Genomic DNA, 16,560 nt, shown 5'->3' with positions numbered 1-16,560 from the left:
TATTGGGCCATGCAATTATATGTTCTCTCGCACAATTAAACTCAAAGTATTTCTAAAGTGGATAAAGGACTTTTTGATTTAAATACCCCGACGTAGATCCGAGACACTAAATGTCTTTTTTGAGTCTCAAGGGTAGTCTAACAAATCCTGAACGCCCTGACAAGAACATGAAGCATTGGAAAGTAAGAAAACTCTAGTTCTTAAAAACGACCTCTACCACCACGTCCGCCACCACGACCGGCACTGAAGCCACCGAAGCCACCGCGGCTCCCTCCACGGCTACCACCGCGACCAGAAGGTCCTCCGAAACCTCCACGTCCTCGAGGAGCTCCTCTTCCACCGCCTCTAGCACCACCTCTGCCTCCCCTCGCGCCGCCTCGTGCAGCACCACCGGCACGCTTAGGCTTGGGAGCGCCTGTGTCTTCCGTTAGTGATCACAAACAATTCTGAAGCGGTAATGTAAACGTACCTGGCGGGGGCTTAGGCTTGGGCAGGAACCTAGAGTGCAAGCGGGTCAGCAAGACAATTTGCAATGATGGAAGAGATGGATGCATACTTCTCTAGTGGCAGAAGTTTATCACCTCCAATATAGAACTTATCTCCAGACTTGAAGGAGGTTGCGACAATGCCTTCCTGAGGCTTGATAGTGAAGTAAACCTGGTTAAGTGGTCCAAGAATCTCGTCGACTTTGCCAATCGCGGTCTATTTCTCCCAGTCAGCATAAGGAATGGGCTCCAATCGAGGTTAAAAAGTACGGACCTTGTTCTCGAGGTAGATTGGCGCATTGAAGTAAGGGATTTTTGGGTTGATCGACTCGCAAACGATCTCGCCCTCACATGCGTGCATGAAGGTACCCATCTCTGCAGACTGGCATGAGCTAAAATACTTTCTTGGAGGAGGAGAAATTGAAATACCTAGAACGGATGCGGGGGGTCCAAAAGACTGCTGAAAGCCGCCGCGACCTGCAATAGGATTGAGCAACAGAAAATTCAAATTTGAATTTTTTTGGGATATACCTCCTCCACGGCCACCTGAAAAGCCTCCACGGCCACGGAAACCACCTCTTGATGCCATGTTGTTAATGTGCTTGGATGGTTGAAATTTTCGATGATCTCGAATTATTCTCGAGATGAACTTCGCGAATACACTGATCAATTTTGTGGAAGAGCCGCGCTCCCTATGCGGTTAGGGCGACCAGTCCCCTTGGGCTAATCCTTAACGAGAAAACTGATGCCGAGTCAGAGATGGCAGGAGCGAGGGGAGTCATTGCTGCAGCGAGAAACCCCGCCAAGTGAGTCAAAAAAAAAAAGTCGTGCAATCGAAGAGCATTTAAGGGCTCTACTCCGCAACATCGAGGCTTGCACCCTCAATAGACTGATTCAGGGACCGAACCCCCTAGTAATTAGGGACAGCCAATCGGCAGAATATGGCGCCCAACGCAGAAAATCCTTCTGCTAAAACCCTTCCCACGCGGGGAAAGGATGAGCAGACCAACGCCGACGCTTCGCAGGCGCTTGACAAGGCTTTCATTGATTACAGAATCGCGATATTCGACCGGATCAAGGCAGAGTATGATGAGAAGGTTTCCAAGCTGCCCCATGAACCAATCACGATTACGGTGAAACACGGCGATGAGAAGGAGCAGACCATCTTGAACGGAACTTCATGGGAAACTACCCCGGCATCCCTTCTTAAACAACTCCCGAAAGACATTTCCGACGGATCTTTCATTGCCAAAGTCAATGATGAGCAGTTGTGGGATTTTGGCCGGCCTCTTGAGGCGACATGCACAGTTCGATACCTCAAATTTGATGATGATGAGGGTAAGAAGGTTTTCTGGCACTCAAGTGCTCACGTTCTGGGTGAGGCGGCCGAACTCAAGTTTGCCTGCCATTTGTGCAATGGGCCGCCAACTGAAGACGGATTTTACTATGATCTTGCAAATCCCTCTGGGTATGGTTTCACTCTATAAGCTTGAATTGGCTCGATGCTAACTAGTCATTAGACAACCGGTTGTCAAATCTGATCACGATTCTCTGCAAAAGCTCGCTGCCGGCGTCATTAAAGAGAAACAGCGCTTTGAGCGCCTGATGATGACCAAGGAGCAGCTTTTGGAGATGTTCAACTATAACAAGTACAAGGTCCACTTCATATCCGAAAAAATTCCAGATGGCACAAGCAGCACAGTTTACCGCTGCGGTACGCTCATTGACCTTTGTCTTGGTCCTCACGTTCCTCACACTGGTGCTATTAAAACCTTCGAGGTGACTAAGGTGTGTTTTCAATTCAAGTTGACTTTCAGCGCTTCGTTTTCTAATCCTTTTCCTAAAGAATTCCTCTTCGTATTTCCTCGGCGACGCCGCAAATGACTCCCTGCAGCGTATCTATGGTATTTCCTTTCCGGACAAGAAAGGCATGACCGAATGGAAGAAATTCGTCGAGGAGGCCGCCAAGCGCGACCACCGGAAAATTGGCGTTGACCAGGAGCTTGTATTCTTCGACGATGTATCGCCTGGATCTGCATTCTTCCAGCCAAATGGAACCATTATCTACAACGCGCTGCAGAAGCTATTACGCCAAGAATACTGGAAGCGCGGCTACCAGGAGGTCATTACTCCAAACATGTACAACACCAAACTTTGGAAGACTTCGGGACATCTGCAGCATTACCAGGAGAATATGTTCGTCTTCGATGTTGAGAAAGAGGAGTTTGCGCTTAAACCAATGAACTGCCCTGGACATTGTGAGCTATTCCGTCACCGGGAGCGAAGCTACCGTGAGCTCCCCTGGCGGGTTGCAGACTTTGGAGTCTTGCACCGAAACGAGGCCTCGGGCGCCTTGACTGGTTTGACCCGAGTTCGACGATTCCAACAGGATGACACCCACATCTTTTGTACCACCGATCAGGTAAGTCATTTACATACCAGTCTTTGCAACACGACCTCACAACGCTCATTTACAATCTTGTTCAATCGATCTAACCATCATTGTGCTTTTATTTAGGTTACTTCTGAGATTGAAGGGCTGTTTGATTTCCTCAAACACATCTACGGCTTGTTTGGTTTCACGTTCAAATTGAAGCTGTCTACGCGTCCTGAGAAATTCCTTGGAGACATTGAAACATGGCGGGTGGCCGAAGAGAAGCTTACACTCGCTCTCAACTCCTTTTCTGCTACCAACGGCACCAAATGGGAACTAAACCCTGGCGATGGCGCGTTTTATGGCCCCAAGATTGACATCACCATCTCTGATGCCTTGAGACGTGATTTCCAGTGTGCCACAATTCAGCTCGACTTCCAGTTGCCTCAAAACTTTGGTCTTGAGTACATGACTGCCGAAGGAGCTCAGCAGATCAAGGACGCGAAGGCCGCTGGCAAGACTGACGGCCTCGCTAACGCTGAGGCTGACAGCAAGCCTGCTTCCAAGGCCCCAAGCCCTGGTTATGCCCGACCGGTCATGATTCACCGCGCCATTTTTGGAAGCTTTGAGCGCTTCTTTGCCATCTTGACTGAGCACTTTGGCGGCAAGTGGCCTTTCTGGCTCAGCCCGCGCCAGATTCTCATCATTCCTGTCATGCCCGCTGTCAACGATTATGTTGAGGAGCTGCAGAGAATCTTCCGTTCCAAGAAGATGCACGTCGATATTGACGTCAGTGGAAACACGATGAAGAAGAAGATTTTGACCGGTCAGCTCAAGCAGTACAACTTCATTTTCGGTATGTGAAGCTTTTGATTTTGGTGTATATTCGTTTTCTGTTGCTATTATATGTGACTTGTGCCTTTTTCTCTTTCCCCCCCCCCCCTTTTGGATTGAGTTGTTTCCGAAATTCGCTAACCAGTCCATCTTTACGCCTCTAGTTGTCGGTGAGCAAGAGAAGAACCAGCGTGCGGTCAACATTCGTAACCGTGACGACCCATCTTCCCAAGTAAAGGGCGAGATGATTTCCATTGAGGACGCCCTGACGAAACTGACGGCCCTCCGAAAGGAGAGACGCCTGGTGAATGCTCTTTAGAATGGCGCAGAGTTGGTGTTTAAAAAAAGAAAAGAATCTTGTTACGATGTCGTCAAAATAGCAAGTTTTTCAAAAGATGGTTTTCTTTCTCTTTGATGAGAGGTTGGGGAGTAACGTAAACAAGATATATGAGAAATATAGGGGATTAAGCTACTGAGATTTATGAAATACGAAAATATCATTTCCTGATATGATGTCCCCCTTGCCTTTCCTTTGGGGAGAGAGAGCAGAAGCTTGTGCTTCCATTTGTGATTTTTTTTTGTTTTCGTTCATTTACCTGTTTGTGAATCTAATACGGTGAAGCTCGCAAGAGGGACCTTGAAGACACTACTCCACGTTAAATGCACACAACCTGTGTCGTGGCATTCCTGGAGTAGACTCTTTGAGAAAAACAGTGGGCTAGTAGCAACTTGATTGAGATCAAATTCAACTCAAGGGGATAAGTCAAAGTCAATTTTACATGCGAATGCGATAAGAAAGACTGGAAGTGAGTCATGTAAAAGAGAGCTTATATTGCTGATTTCAAAGCATAAATATAATAAAAGACCAAACAATCGCTCTCAAGACTATTACTGGCTAGTTCTGAAAGGGAAAAAGCAGAAAGGGGGCAACAGCGAGTGAGTTGCATTGCATATTGCCTCGAAAGGTGTATCGCGACAGGTATGAAAGCCAGGAGGATGCATGAATATAAGCACAAAAAGGACAAGAAAGGACAAGAAAGCAAGCACAAGTTGTGTTCATTGAATAAAATGTGCAAGAGGGTATGGCGGGTATTTCAAGATAGGAAAGATAAGGAAAGCTGAGAGCGAATGGCACGAGGAATCGAACAGATCGAAATCAAGGGATAGAAAGGAAGAAAAGAACAATCGTAAAAGGCACAGGTAAATCCATCACTGGGACCATGCGGCGTGGCAGTCAACAGCAAAGAACGCAAGAGCAGTCAATACCAAAGCCATTGGACAATTTCGTCGAGATGATCACAGATGAATAGGCGGAAAGCGGGCAATCATCTCGATGCTTATCATCAGACAGTACAGAGCGAGACCGAGACCTCTAAGCACCAGCTGGAGTTGGGGGAAATTCGCCCGGGATGTGCATATGACCTTCACCCGGCTGCACGGTATGACTACCAGAGATCACTTCCGGAGCGGTGAACGATTTGCTGGTCTGTGAGCTGATAGCTGCGGCTGGCTCTGAAGACACATCCGGTTGGGACTGGCCCAGGCCAGTTTCAACAGAAGTGCCAAAGGACGAGTGATTCCCTTTCGAAGCGTCCTCGAAGTTGTTATCAACGCTGGTGGGCAGCGTGTTAGCAGCCGACTCCGTGGCCGAACTTTCGCCTGCGCCTGCGCCTCCCTCAGAGCTCTGTGAATTTGAGGTGCCGCCAACAACAATTGGAGCGTTTTCGGCAACGCCCGGTTGATATTTCTCGTGAGTTGCAAAAGTGCCTCCATTCTCGTCCTGTGGGGGTTCGTGGTCACGCTGGTGTTGTCGATACGCTTCCGCGCCGGCAACTCCAACAGCCGCACCTCCAACGCCAGCAGCAGCTGGGCCTGCCCATCCTCCGTAAGAGGGATCATGATCTTGGCGACTGTTTGGACCCGAAACGGCAGGGTGATTCTGATACTGGTTCGCACCATAAGGCTGAGTTGCCGTGTGATCGGGCTGATCCGAATTATATGCTTGATATGGTTGATATCCATGCGATCCCTGCTCCTGACCGTAGGCCCCATAGTCTGTGCCAACGCCAGCGCCTGGCTTTTCGGCTCTGTCTTCGGTGAAACCATATTGTTCGCGGTCTTGATCGCTGTGGAACTGTTGACCGGGGAGCGCGCCTGCGGCGGCTATGATGTCACGATCAGGGTCGGAACTCCCGCTAGAAGGTGAGAGCGGAGCCTGTAAGCCTCGATTGACCTGAAGATCACTTGGGAAGCGCCCACCTGGTTGCGGGCGCTGCGAGGTGTCGGGCTTGACCGCTTGGTTAACAAGAGATGCATTTGCCGAATAAGGCACTGCGTCTGCCTCGTCCTCTTCCATTGCGCCCTCACTACTGACCGAAGGAGCCCTTTGACTGCCGGTACTGAGGCTGCGTGCGTGACTCCTGACAAATGCATTTCTCTCCTCTCCCGTCTTCTCGGTAAGAGATTTGATGTCTTCATACCATGCGAGCATGGTTTCATGCGTTTCCGCTCGCAGAACCCACGAGTGACCACGGTGCATCGAGCCAGTCTGACGGCCCTTGAGCATAAACTTGTGAGATGACGAGCCAGGCTGAGAGTGTGAGCCAAGCTTCTGCTCGGGGAGGTATAAAGACATGACAGGTGGTTGAGAATTAACCCGATCGGCCGACTTGAATTCGTGCAAATGCGTCGGCGATAGCACGTACCTAGAGAAGATGTGTCAGTAAACTGCTCCACAACGTTGGGCTCAAGATACGCCGGGCATACCAGCCGGGTGTATAGCTCTTCAGATATTTGCTCTTGCGCTCAAGCATCCCAGCCCGAACCTCTGCGGCCGCTGGGTGATGCTGTCCAGGATATATAATATTCTCTGGCTTTCTGAGAGACAGCTTGGGGTCCACAAAGTGTGGATCGTTCTCCACAAATGATGTCCATTCGTAATCCTTGGCCATTGCAATCGGGCCACTGCGCAATCGCTCAACGACATCGTACGCTTCGTCGGCCTCACGTTTGAGGATCCCAGCATACGCATTGTATGCCTTTTGAATCTCCCCAACGATGATGGACTCGAGCTCACGCCCAGAGCCCTCGAGGTTGAGGAAGGCCTAGATGCAATGATTAGTTTCAAAATCCAAGGGAGAACACAAAAGCCTCCCTCAAAGAAAAGTGACGCACCTGGTGCAGATAATTTTCCTCATCAATCTGTTTCTCAACCTGTCTGTCGACACCGAGACGGGCCAGATAAGGATCGCCCTTACCGGCGATGGCATGGGGGTCAGTGTCGATCAAGCTCAAGGCTTCCTGTAAGCTACTGATGGCCTTTCGGGTGCCATCCATTTCCTTGTCAACCGAATTTTTGAAATCCCCCGAGAGATTCTTGATCTCCTTGATCTTCTGGCCGAGATCGCTGCGCAAGCCTGAAAGCTGAATAATGACATCATTTTCGATATCTTTGGCCTTCTGACCCTCGGCCAGTGCCTGTTTGTGATAGGTCCGTAAAATGTGACTAGCATCGCCGATACCACCCTCAACCAAGAAGACTGAGGGGGCACTGGTGTTGTTGATAACATTTGAGACCTTCATTAGCGACTTGGCGCGGCTCTCATAGGAGCTTTGAAGTTCACGAAAATAGTTGATCAGGTCCTTGAGAATCTTTCGCCATGCTGCAAGAAGCCATCAGTTAGCAGCGCGACAATGGGCAAGCTCGGAGTTATTGTGCAGTGTTCACCTTGGAAACGGTTTGCTAGAATATCTGTCGGGCTGCCGCTGGTGGGCACTGGAGTGTACAAAGCGCTGTCAAATTCAGCCGTCTCAACCGTTCCATCTTGATTCCTATCGGCCAATGCTAGACTTCTGACACTACCCGGACGAGCGCTGCGCCGGCTTCCACTGCGATGGAGGCTGCTCTTGCGGCTCAACGAGCCTTTCTTCTTCAAAGTACCGCTGCGCGATGGGGTCACCGGGGCGGAAGCCGATGCGGTAGAATGGGAACGATGCATCTGCGGGGCTTCACCGTCGGGCACGGTGGAGCCAACCTGGCTACCACCAAACTGCTCGTCAAAACGGGAATTCAGATGTTGCTGTCCAGACATGGCGAGCGGTGAGGACTGTCTAGGATTCCCCGGAAGATCAATGAGATTTCCCGCATCAGCCCGATAGGCATCAGCAGGGTCGAGGTAGGAATTTTGCTGCGAGGCATCTTGTGCGACCGACATGGCGGGCAAATGTAGAAATGCGACGCGAGGGAGAAATCCCAAGGTCAACCCCCCTTTTCAGTCTAAGGCGTGTGTTTCGATCGTTTTGAGAGGAATGTTTGATACAGTGGGATGCCCGGGGGTGGGGGGGTGTTGAGAATGAAGGAAAGGAAGCGAGACAGACAGAAGGAGAGTGGAGAGGATAGAGATGGTTGAAATATGATCACGTTCAAGTGTACACCTCCCCCGGTCTGAGTAAAGGAGGTGGTTGTGGGTGCAGATGTGTGACGATGACGTCTGTTGAATTTCCTGCTGGGTAGACGAGACGAGTATTAAATTACTTTGTCGGTGGGAGTCGGGGGTTGCGTGCGAAGAAGGGCTTCCTACCTATACTCTCGTACCTTAGGTAGCTACCAGGTAAGTCATAAGTCCAGCAGCAGTCGTGCCAAAGGTAAAGGCAGGTAGATAGATACCTTAGGTAGGTACGGGAGGTAGAAAAAGGGACTCAAGTCTGCGGGGAATAATGATACAATCGGCTTAGACTGGAGGAGAACCGTTCTCGCCAAAAAGCATGTGGCAGCTCTCCGATGGGGCGATGGAGCTTCGGTATCGCCGCCCAGATAGCACGGGAACGGATAGGGTCAATTAAGAATCGACGGGGAGTGTGAGGGGGCGAGGGGGTACGAGGTGTTGGGTTCAAAGCACAACCATCGGCCACGACAAGACAAAACCCACTGTCAGTCCTTTTTTTTTTTTTTGCTGCGGGTCGATTCGGTGGGTTCCGATCCTCCAATTAATGTGTTTCCCTTCACTCTCGCCCCTTTTGTGACTAAAAAGATGATGGAGAATGATCATGGACAAGGCTGAGCTCGTCTAGCAATCTACCTAGGGGTCTGCTAATCTGCAGCGCACGGAGGTAAAATATCATTAAGCGCTTCAATACTCTGTAATTTTTCATCGTAATAGAAATTCGCCGGGGCAGGAAAATCTCTTCAAAAAGGGAAAGCCTAGTATCCAGCTCCTGTTTGAATGATCATCGAGACGCCAGCAGCGCTAAGATTTTTACAATCGCACGAAAGCTTTCTCTTGCCCTGACAGAACTGAGCTTTCTCAGCTGTGGACTGAACGAATGCTGGTGCTTCATCAGATATATATTACCAGAGTCAATTGGTCAAATCCTACAAGCAGATCGTCGAGTTATTGTTCCCTGAGCAGATCAATCAATATCATTCCTATCACAGTACGCTTTGTACAAAGTGTACTCGTACATGGATTGGTTCTACCGATGCAAACGATGTTTCGAGTGTAGCAAAGTTTTGACGTCATTAAGGGACCTTTGGCGCAGATGGTGTTGCGCCAATGAGGAAAGCACGACCCGCGATCAGCAACCCCCACTGGTGCCGTTGGGGGTACGAAAGGGTACCGTAACATCAGGTAGGAGCGAGGAGGAGCTGGACAAGATCAACCCAATCCCATCTAGGAAAGATCTCGCAAGGAGAAGGGACATGGACAGAGATTTGATTTGCATAGTTAAAGGGCACGATCCTATCTTACCTAAATGATGTACTAGAGAGCGTCCTAGTCCCCCTACTCTTGCATAGTGCTTGAACTATTCTGTGCTATGATTCGCGCTTCGGCGCGAATTATCGCCAAGAGCCAAGGGACAAGTCATGAAATAGAGTAAAGGCATCATGCAGGGCGGAAGAATATCTTTGACACATGGCCCCGAAAACCCTCCGGTCCGAGCCAGCGTGCCAAACAAAATTAATAATGATAATGACAATATTTTTGAGATAATGCCTAGATTTTATGTTTTGTTCTGACATTGGACTAACATACTTGATTTCCTCTCGGCCCCCATCCTATGAATAATGCCATTACTAGCATTGTACTCAAACGCCGTACTTGCCGCACGTTATGCAACGCAATGCTTCGCTCTCGACATGTCCCTTCGCTCGTTTAGCAAGCCAAGCCACAGTATGAGGCGTCGTTCCCTACCCCTATTGGGCCAATTGGTAAAGTAATCATCAACATCTTTGACAAGAATCCTCTTCGCCTTCCCAGTCTTGTACCGGAGTAAGTTAAACGTTGGTATGTACATTATTGAATCATTCCGCGTAGACTTGCTTTGCCGTAAATTGTTTTGCTACCATGACTTGAAGTCTTTGCTGAGAAGCTGAGCGCATAATGCGCCTCTGCCGCTCTATATCAACCACGCGGGTGTGGACTCTTGTTGATCTGGGCAAAGCCGTCTGGGTAGGAAGGAGAAACCTGAGAGATGGAGGACTTGCTCACGAAAAGGAGAGGTTCATTTCAGCGGGATTCATTTCTTTTCCTAGAGAAAGATACCCTTATGAATCTTCTTCAATTAATCCTTCGAAAAGACGGTCTCTTCTCCTCGTGAGATCCTGCAGCTCTCTCCGCGCTCGTTCCGCCTCTTTCTTGGCCAATCCCTGTTGAGGGGGCAGTCCATGAAAATTAGCTACCCGTAGTTCCAATCCTTGCACCTCTGTCTGCATGGCAAGGGAATCCCTTTCAAGAGCTTGGATTTGCGCAATGCCGGGTCGGGGTGGTTCCCTTCTTGAAAGGCTGTTGATTCTGTTCTTATAATCAAGTGATTTGGCTACGAATTGTTTCGTTGCGCGTGTCCATTCAGCGGTGCGTTGTGGCAGCGATGAGGACGCCAGTACTGAATCATTTTGAAACTTGGCAATTTCTCTCTCGAGGCGTGATAGTTCCAGTTCAAGACGCGTATGTATTGAATGCATCCGCAGAGCATGCTGTTCCATGTCAAATTCCAACCGGTTTAATTCGAATATATCTCCGGCAAGACTTTTCAATCTCCGTGTCAGCAACACAAGTAATAATATATTCAAGTTGACAATGCAAGAGAGCAGAGTGAAAGTCTTGAGTTGCATCTACCTTTCAGGAGTTGGATCCAATGAGCCTAATTTCAGCCCAGCGGAAGCCATTGCATCGAGACTGTCGGAACCATCCCTACTTAAATTCTCATGCAGGGATAGAAGGAGCTCTATATCTTGACCTGGTTCAGCCTTGGAAAGCAATTTGTCAGTATTGGGCGCCTGAACTTCCTCGTCCAAGTATCTTTGAACATACAGTTTCATCGACTTCTCCAAGCACTGTGCATTCCAATCTGCGAACCAGCTCCTTCTCCTCCTCAGCCGACTCATTAACAGCAGCCAGCGCCAGAAGCGCTTTAAGTGTATCTGTGTTTCGCTCGAATGTCGGTATTGACTGAGCACCATACATTTTGGCAAGCCAGTCGTCAATATAGCTCCAGTCCCGTGCCTGAGCCAATTGCTGACGCGCTTGGGACGGCGAGAAGATTGCACCCGGCGAAAATTGGGACGTCATGGCTATCCGCTCTTGCTGATGGGCGTCTAAAATGACAATCCTTGTCAAATCTGCCTTTGTTGACACCTGTCACGCCACCTTTGCCCTTGATGGTAATTGTATATAGAAATTTCGTCTTCAGCAACGGATTCGCCGTACGAGATGCTGGCTCGGGGATAAATCAAAAATTTATGTAAACAAGCAATCAAAAGCAGTGCGCTATATAGCTTTGCCAAATTTCTTTCGACCAAAAAAAAAAAAAAAATAAAAACCCCTAGGAAAAGAATGAAAGAGAAGAAATCGCTCACAGAATAATCGAAAAATATACAGACAAAGGCTGCAAGAAACGCAATTATTTATTTGATACCAGAAAAGAATGAAAGAAGAACCAAGGACTGACGAGGAACAGTTTGTTGTTCTCCTTCCCGACGCGAGAGGTAAGTTAACTACGGAGTAGTCGTGTCGACCAATGGATTGGATAGGCCACATGTCCGATTAGATACTGTGCCCGCCGCCATACCTAATTGATTCCCTCGGTCATTGGGAATCCAACTTGCTTCAACTTACAGACGGCTGCTTCGATTCCCTCAATAACCATATCTTCTCTTCTCGTTCTCGGCGAAGAGCCTCTGTAGCGCTCCTTGCGTTCTTCCAAAGCAGCAAGATGATTTTGCGGCTTCCCATTCTCTTGACCGCTGCGCTGCTCTCTGCTCATCCCGTGTTCACCCTTTCACCTTCTGACATACCTTCAGACACGCCCACGGAATCACTAATTTCCTCTGCAAATGCTCAACTCGCTGGAGGAAACTTCAACGATGCGCTCACATACTTTGATGCCGCAATATCTCGGGATCCAAAAAATTACCTGACAATCTTCAAACGAGGAGCGACATATCTATCTCTTGGAAAGCAGGCACAAGCAAGCTATGATTTTGACGCGGTTCTGGCAATCAAGCCAGATTTCGAAGGAGCCTTGATGCAGCGAGCTAAACTAAAGGCTAAATCTGCGGATTGGGATGCTGCACGCCGGGACTACGAGGCTGCTGGAAGACAAAAGGGCCCGGAGATTGGGGAACTTGAGGAAGCGCAAGGTGCATCAATCCTTGCAACAGACGCAGCCAACAGAGGCGACTGGGAGCAATGTGTCTCAAACGCCGGTGTAGCCATTATGGTGGCAGGCACGTCCTTAAGCCTCCGCCAGCTCAGAGCCAGATGCCGATTCGAAAAAGGCGAAGTATACGAAGGCATCAGCGACCTCGGACATGTGCTCCAGATTGCCCCGGGCTCGATCACCCCCCATCTACAGATGTCTGCAATGATGTTCTACTCCTTAGGCGACACTGAGAGGGGCATGGCCCAAATCCGCAAATGTCTGCACTCAGACCCGGACTCGAAACCCTGTAGCCGATTGTTTCGCCAGGAGAAGACACTGAGCAAAACATTGGGCAAGCTGACACAACTCATGGAGAAGCGTCAATTTGCTGCTGCTGCGAAGTTACTTGTCCCAAGTGGCGATGACAGAGGGCTTATTCAGGAAATACGGGACACAGTCAAGGCACTCGTCGACGAGGGGACAATTCACCCCAAGGCCTCAAGTGAACTCTTGAGTAGAGCGCTAGAAATGACTTGTGAGGCTTATACTGAGGTGCGCTCTCCACAAACGGTCCCCTTAATATGCTCCTATGCCTTGGTTTTGCTAACACTATTATCAATCATAGATGGGCAATGCGAAGAAAGGCTCTCCATACTGCACGGAAGTGCTCAGTTACAACCCCAACTCCCTAGCCGGCTTGCTATCAAAAGCCACCAAACAGCTCGATGCCGACGAATTCGAAGCCGCTATCAACACACTCAATCACGCCAAAGAACACCACCCATCAGCATCCCAGATCAATAACTTGCTTCAAAAGGCCCAGGTCCTCTTGAGACGCTCCAAGCAAAAGGACTACTACAAGACTCTCGGCGTGTCGCGCGACGCTGACGACCGCACCATCAAGCGCGCCTACCGCCAGCTCACCAAGCAGTTTCACCCTGACAAGGCTCACCAGAATGGGATTAGTAAAGAGGATGCTGAGAAGAAAATGGCTACCATCAATGAGGCATACGAAGTCTTGATCGATCCGGAGCTTCGCGCACGTTTCGACAATGGCGACGACCCTAATAGTCAGGAAGGTCCTGGCGGTCCCTTCCAAGGCTCGCCTTTCGGCCAGGGTCAAGGTGGTCAGCAATTCTTCTTCCGCGGTGGACCAGGAGGCTTCCCCGGTGGATTCCCCGGTGGCGGGCAGTTCAAGTTCCAACAGGGCCCCGGCGGTGGATTCAAATTTCCTGGATTTTGAACCAAGAGAAGCCGGTCTCTATTTCCTTGCGCGTTTTGTTCCGTTTTTGGTCCCACTTTCCCCCTTTCAATCCTGTGGCTTTTACTCATGTTGGTCGTCAGTCCATATCCTTGATTGATTTTGATGTTTGACTCTTCCAGGGTCAGGAGGAGTTTGAGGAGCAATTTCAGTAACCCAAAATGGGCTGAGTGGGAAATGATATTTTGCACATCATGCAGCATTAGCACTACCCAGCATTTACACTGTATACATAGAACCTTTCAATTTTCGGTTATCCCTGGTCGACCTGCCCTTTCTTTACCTGGAAGAGGCTCCGATTCATCTCTTTTTACTGCTAGATAATATCCAATATTACTTTGGCAAGTCTTTTTATGCATCGTCACTGTTCAATGCTCAAGAACAATATATCATTCTCGCCAGGTGCACAGGTTAGATTGGCCTAAGAAATCACCCAATCTTGACTCTTAACAAGCACATGAATGAGCCAGGACACTGTTTTAGATGGAGATTACTACTCTACGACTTGCTAGTAGCATGATATGAAAATTTCATTTATCTATGTACGTAGTTTCGTATAACCAATCCGAGCTAGAACAGCCTGAACATATGGCATGCAAGGGGACAATGTCATTTACTCGGTAGGCCCAACTGCCGGGGAAAAAGTTTCAGCGCAGTCAAAGATTCTTCGTTGATCTCCAGAGAGACAGTCTCAGGTGAGCTTGCGAAAGGTAATGTAAGACCGCCAACGCAAAAGACGCGAAGAAAAAGAAATACAAACAAATGGCGGGGTATTCGAACGGTATCAAGTAACAAATATAATGCTGGCATTGGCCAACACACCTTTAAACGGCCGACAGGGGCATTAAATCTAATCCTATGCGGATATTTCGCCTTCTACTTCAAAGGGGCTCTTCCCCGCTGATACAGCTTCGGTACTGTGAACAATACCATGCTCTGATGCGATGATTATTTCTTCTTCTTTTGAAGCGGCTCGGCCTTTCGCCGTGGGGTCCCGGCTGGGCGTAAGCACACCCGGCTTCTCCTGTTGAGATGCGACTTCGGCGACTGACAAAGAGCTTTCTCCCGCCGGACCTTCGTGAATGCGGAGAAGCCTCCTTGCTACTTCGCCCGAATCACGCGTTTCATTGGCCAGCCATGAAACACTGGCGACTCGCCCTACAAGACGCGCAGTGGTGTCGTCAATTGGGGCAAAGTGGGCGCTCCGCCGGGTCGTCAGGATTGAAAGGAGCCTGAGAATTTCCTGGCGTTTGTAGTGCGGCGGATCCCGAAGCTGCGTGTGAGCCAGAAGTGGATGCAAGACGCGGAGATAGGTATGACGTAGTGCTGAGGATTCCTCGGGAAGATCCAGAATGTTACGAATGATCACGTCGACAAGTACGTAGAGATCGTTGGTGTAAAAATACTCATAGGTTGTGCGGGTCGTGAATAAGAGATAAAGGAGCTTGAGGATAAGCAATTGAAGAGAAGTCTCGCCTAGCAAAGCATTAGATTCCATTGAACAGCGCGAAAGACACGGAGTGTGACATACTTTCGCGATTCAAAAGGAGAATTAGGTTCTCTCCAAACGTCTTGAAGCACCCACCACGGAGTGACAACACCTTAATGACTCGGTTGGTCAGTAAGACCCCGTGGATATCCGAGGCCTGTGGATCATGCGCTGAAAGCATGTATTGTTCGTTTAGGACCAGCTATTGAAATGTAAGCTTTGGAGAGTTGAGATTGCATCATTTTCGGTCATACCAGTACTTTAATCACTGGACCATGATACGGGTCATTAACATCATTCGCTAACTCCTCAATGATTTGAAATAGGTATGAAATAAAGTGATCATCAACAAGCACTATAGCATCGCCGGTCAGGTATTCGAACATTGCAAATCATGGATTTTATTATTCCGGGTTGGGAGAACGCACTTAATTCGTCTGGTCTTAGACGCTGTATTCGTGACATTTCATAGAGAAGCTCCAAGAGCATTCTATGAAGCCCAGTATCCTCATTAAGGTTGGCATTTTTGGCGAGCTCAAGCAGTCGAGGAAAGGCGCCCTCTTGACTCATCATCTCAAATGTCTTCTCATCTTGCTGGCCGTCGAACAAAAGGAATGAGGTTATTACGTGGAGCATATTGGCATCGTCTTCCTGTTCGCCGTCAAAGAACATGTCAGCCTTGGAAAGATGGGTCTTATTTCGTGAAGCTTGAATATGTCGTACCTGGAGAAGCCCGTAGACAATCTGCCTCCTGACATATTCTTTGTGCGTCTGGAAGAGGTTTGATCTAAGGAGCTTGTAGGAGCAGCGCGCAATGTCGTATTCTGATTGTAAGTATTCATCTGTGACCACTGTGAGCTTCAATCCTGCCAGAACAGCGTTTCGGAGAACTTGTCCATCTAACCACACCTTTGTAGTTTGTTGTGAAGCTCAGGTATGACCGGAGAGCATTATCGATAAGCGCATGCGATTGACAATGTGCTGAAACGATTTCATCAAGTTCTGCAAGAGGAAAACCGAGCTGTCAACATCGACTCGCACCGTTATGTAAAAGCATAATACCTAGCTAAGCATGGGGGCTTGTCTACTTACCATCCCAGAATTGCTGTTCATTGTCTAGTGAATAGGACACCTCAAACTCCATGGTGGAAATGCAAATGCAGAATACATTAGATCGTTATCATCGAGTCATGCTTGGGAGCGAGGAAGAAATCAATAGATCTGTGACCTGCCAGACGCTCGTGTCGCCGTGAGAGATACCCCCGGAGACCAGGGTGCGTGAACGGGCCCCATGACGATGGTCTTGGGCACACGCGAGGGGGCTCGAATCTGTTTTCGGTAGCATGCAAACATACGTAATAGGGGGAGGCTTTCAGACAGCTACAAAGGAAATTTGATGGCCTGTTCAAGGGACGTAAATTAGTTTTTTTTTTTTAAAAAAAATAAAAAAATCCACTGAGTCATTCCTTTCTATCGA

At 48.8% G+C, this 16,560-nt stretch overlaps 6 protein-coding genes across 6 annotated transcripts; 2 read left to right on the top strand and 4 right to left on the bottom strand.

The window, feature by feature from the left end:
• Window positions 1-4: 4 nt before the first annotated feature.
• On the bottom strand, window positions 5-1,129 carry L228DRAFT_248720 (Gar1-domain-containing protein). The gene is made up of 6 exons (XM_018332910.1): window positions 1,017-1,129; window positions 915-962; window positions 760-860; window positions 557-702; window positions 470-498; window positions 5-415 (listed from the first exon to the last, which is right to left on the bottom strand). Exons 1-6 carry the CDS (start codon window positions 1,072-1,074, stop codon window positions 201-203), a joined length of 597 nt encoding a protein of 198 aa, XP_018187497.1. The 5' UTR covers window positions 1,075-1,129; the 3' UTR covers window positions 5-200.
• A 153-nt stretch (window positions 1,130-1,282) lies between these two features.
• L228DRAFT_231540 (threonyl-tRNA synthetase) lies at window positions 1,283-4,189 on the top strand. Its single transcript, XM_018330570.1, has 5 exons — window positions 1,283-1,953; window positions 2,006-2,273; window positions 2,332-2,907; window positions 3,004-3,715; window positions 3,858-4,189. The coding sequence occupies exons 1-5, from the start codon at window positions 1,427-1,429 to the stop codon at window positions 4,010-4,012; spliced, it is 2,238 nt and encodes a 745-aa protein (XP_018187496.1). The 5' UTR covers window positions 1,283-1,426; the 3' UTR covers window positions 4,013-4,189.
• Window positions 4,190-4,909: 720 nt separating this feature from the next.
• L228DRAFT_163846 (hypothetical protein) lies at window positions 4,910-7,430 on the bottom strand. Its single transcript, XM_018329409.1, has 3 exons — window positions 6,868-7,430; window positions 6,460-6,797; window positions 4,910-6,398 (listed from the first exon to the last, which is right to left on the bottom strand). The coding sequence occupies exons 1-3, from the start codon at window positions 7,273-7,275 to the stop codon at window positions 5,066-5,068; spliced, it is 2,079 nt and encodes a 692-aa protein (XP_018187495.1). The 5' UTR covers window positions 7,276-7,430; the 3' UTR covers window positions 4,910-5,065.
• Window positions 7,431-10,237: 2,807 nt separating this feature from the next.
• On the bottom strand, window positions 10,238-11,261 carry L228DRAFT_269382 (hypothetical protein; the record flags this gene model as incomplete). Its single annotated transcript, XM_018335269.1, has 3 exons — window positions 10,238-10,718; window positions 10,809-10,939; window positions 11,004-11,261. 3 exons carry the CDS (start codon window positions 11,259-11,261, stop codon window positions 10,238-10,240), a joined length of 870 nt encoding a protein of 289 aa, XP_018187494.1.
• A 643-nt stretch (window positions 11,262-11,904) lies between these two features.
• On the top strand, window positions 11,905-13,576 carry L228DRAFT_269381 (DnaJ domain-containing protein; the record flags this gene model as incomplete). Its single annotated transcript, XM_018335268.1, has 2 exons — window positions 11,905-12,885; window positions 12,959-13,576. The coding sequence occupies 2 exons, from the start codon at window positions 11,905-11,907 to the stop codon at window positions 13,574-13,576; spliced, it is 1,599 nt and encodes a 532-aa protein (XP_018187493.1).
• A 558-nt stretch (window positions 13,577-14,134) lies between these two features.
• Window positions 14,135-16,318, bottom strand: L228DRAFT_262045 (hypothetical protein). Its single transcript, XM_018334382.1, has 7 exons — window positions 16,176-16,318; window positions 15,993-16,085; window positions 15,807-15,925; window positions 15,512-15,734; window positions 15,338-15,438; window positions 15,126-15,285; window positions 14,135-15,070 (listed from the first exon to the last, which is right to left on the bottom strand). Exons 1-7 carry the CDS (start codon window positions 16,225-16,227, stop codon window positions 14,451-14,453), a joined length of 1,368 nt encoding a protein of 455 aa, XP_018187492.1. The 5' UTR covers window positions 16,228-16,318; the 3' UTR covers window positions 14,135-14,450.
• Between the last annotated feature and the right edge of the window lie 242 nt (window positions 16,319-16,560).

The sequence above is a fragment of the Xylona heveae genome, assembly GCF_001619985.1.
Source record: "Xylona heveae TC161 unplaced genomic scaffold L228scaffold_7, whole genome shotgun sequence".
Lineage (NCBI taxonomy): Eukaryota > Fungi > Ascomycota > Xylonomycetes > Xylonales > Xylonaceae > Xylona > Xylona heveae.
The sequence above is the reverse complement of the archived record's forward strand: the minus strand, read 5'-3'. Positions and strand labels throughout refer to the sequence as shown.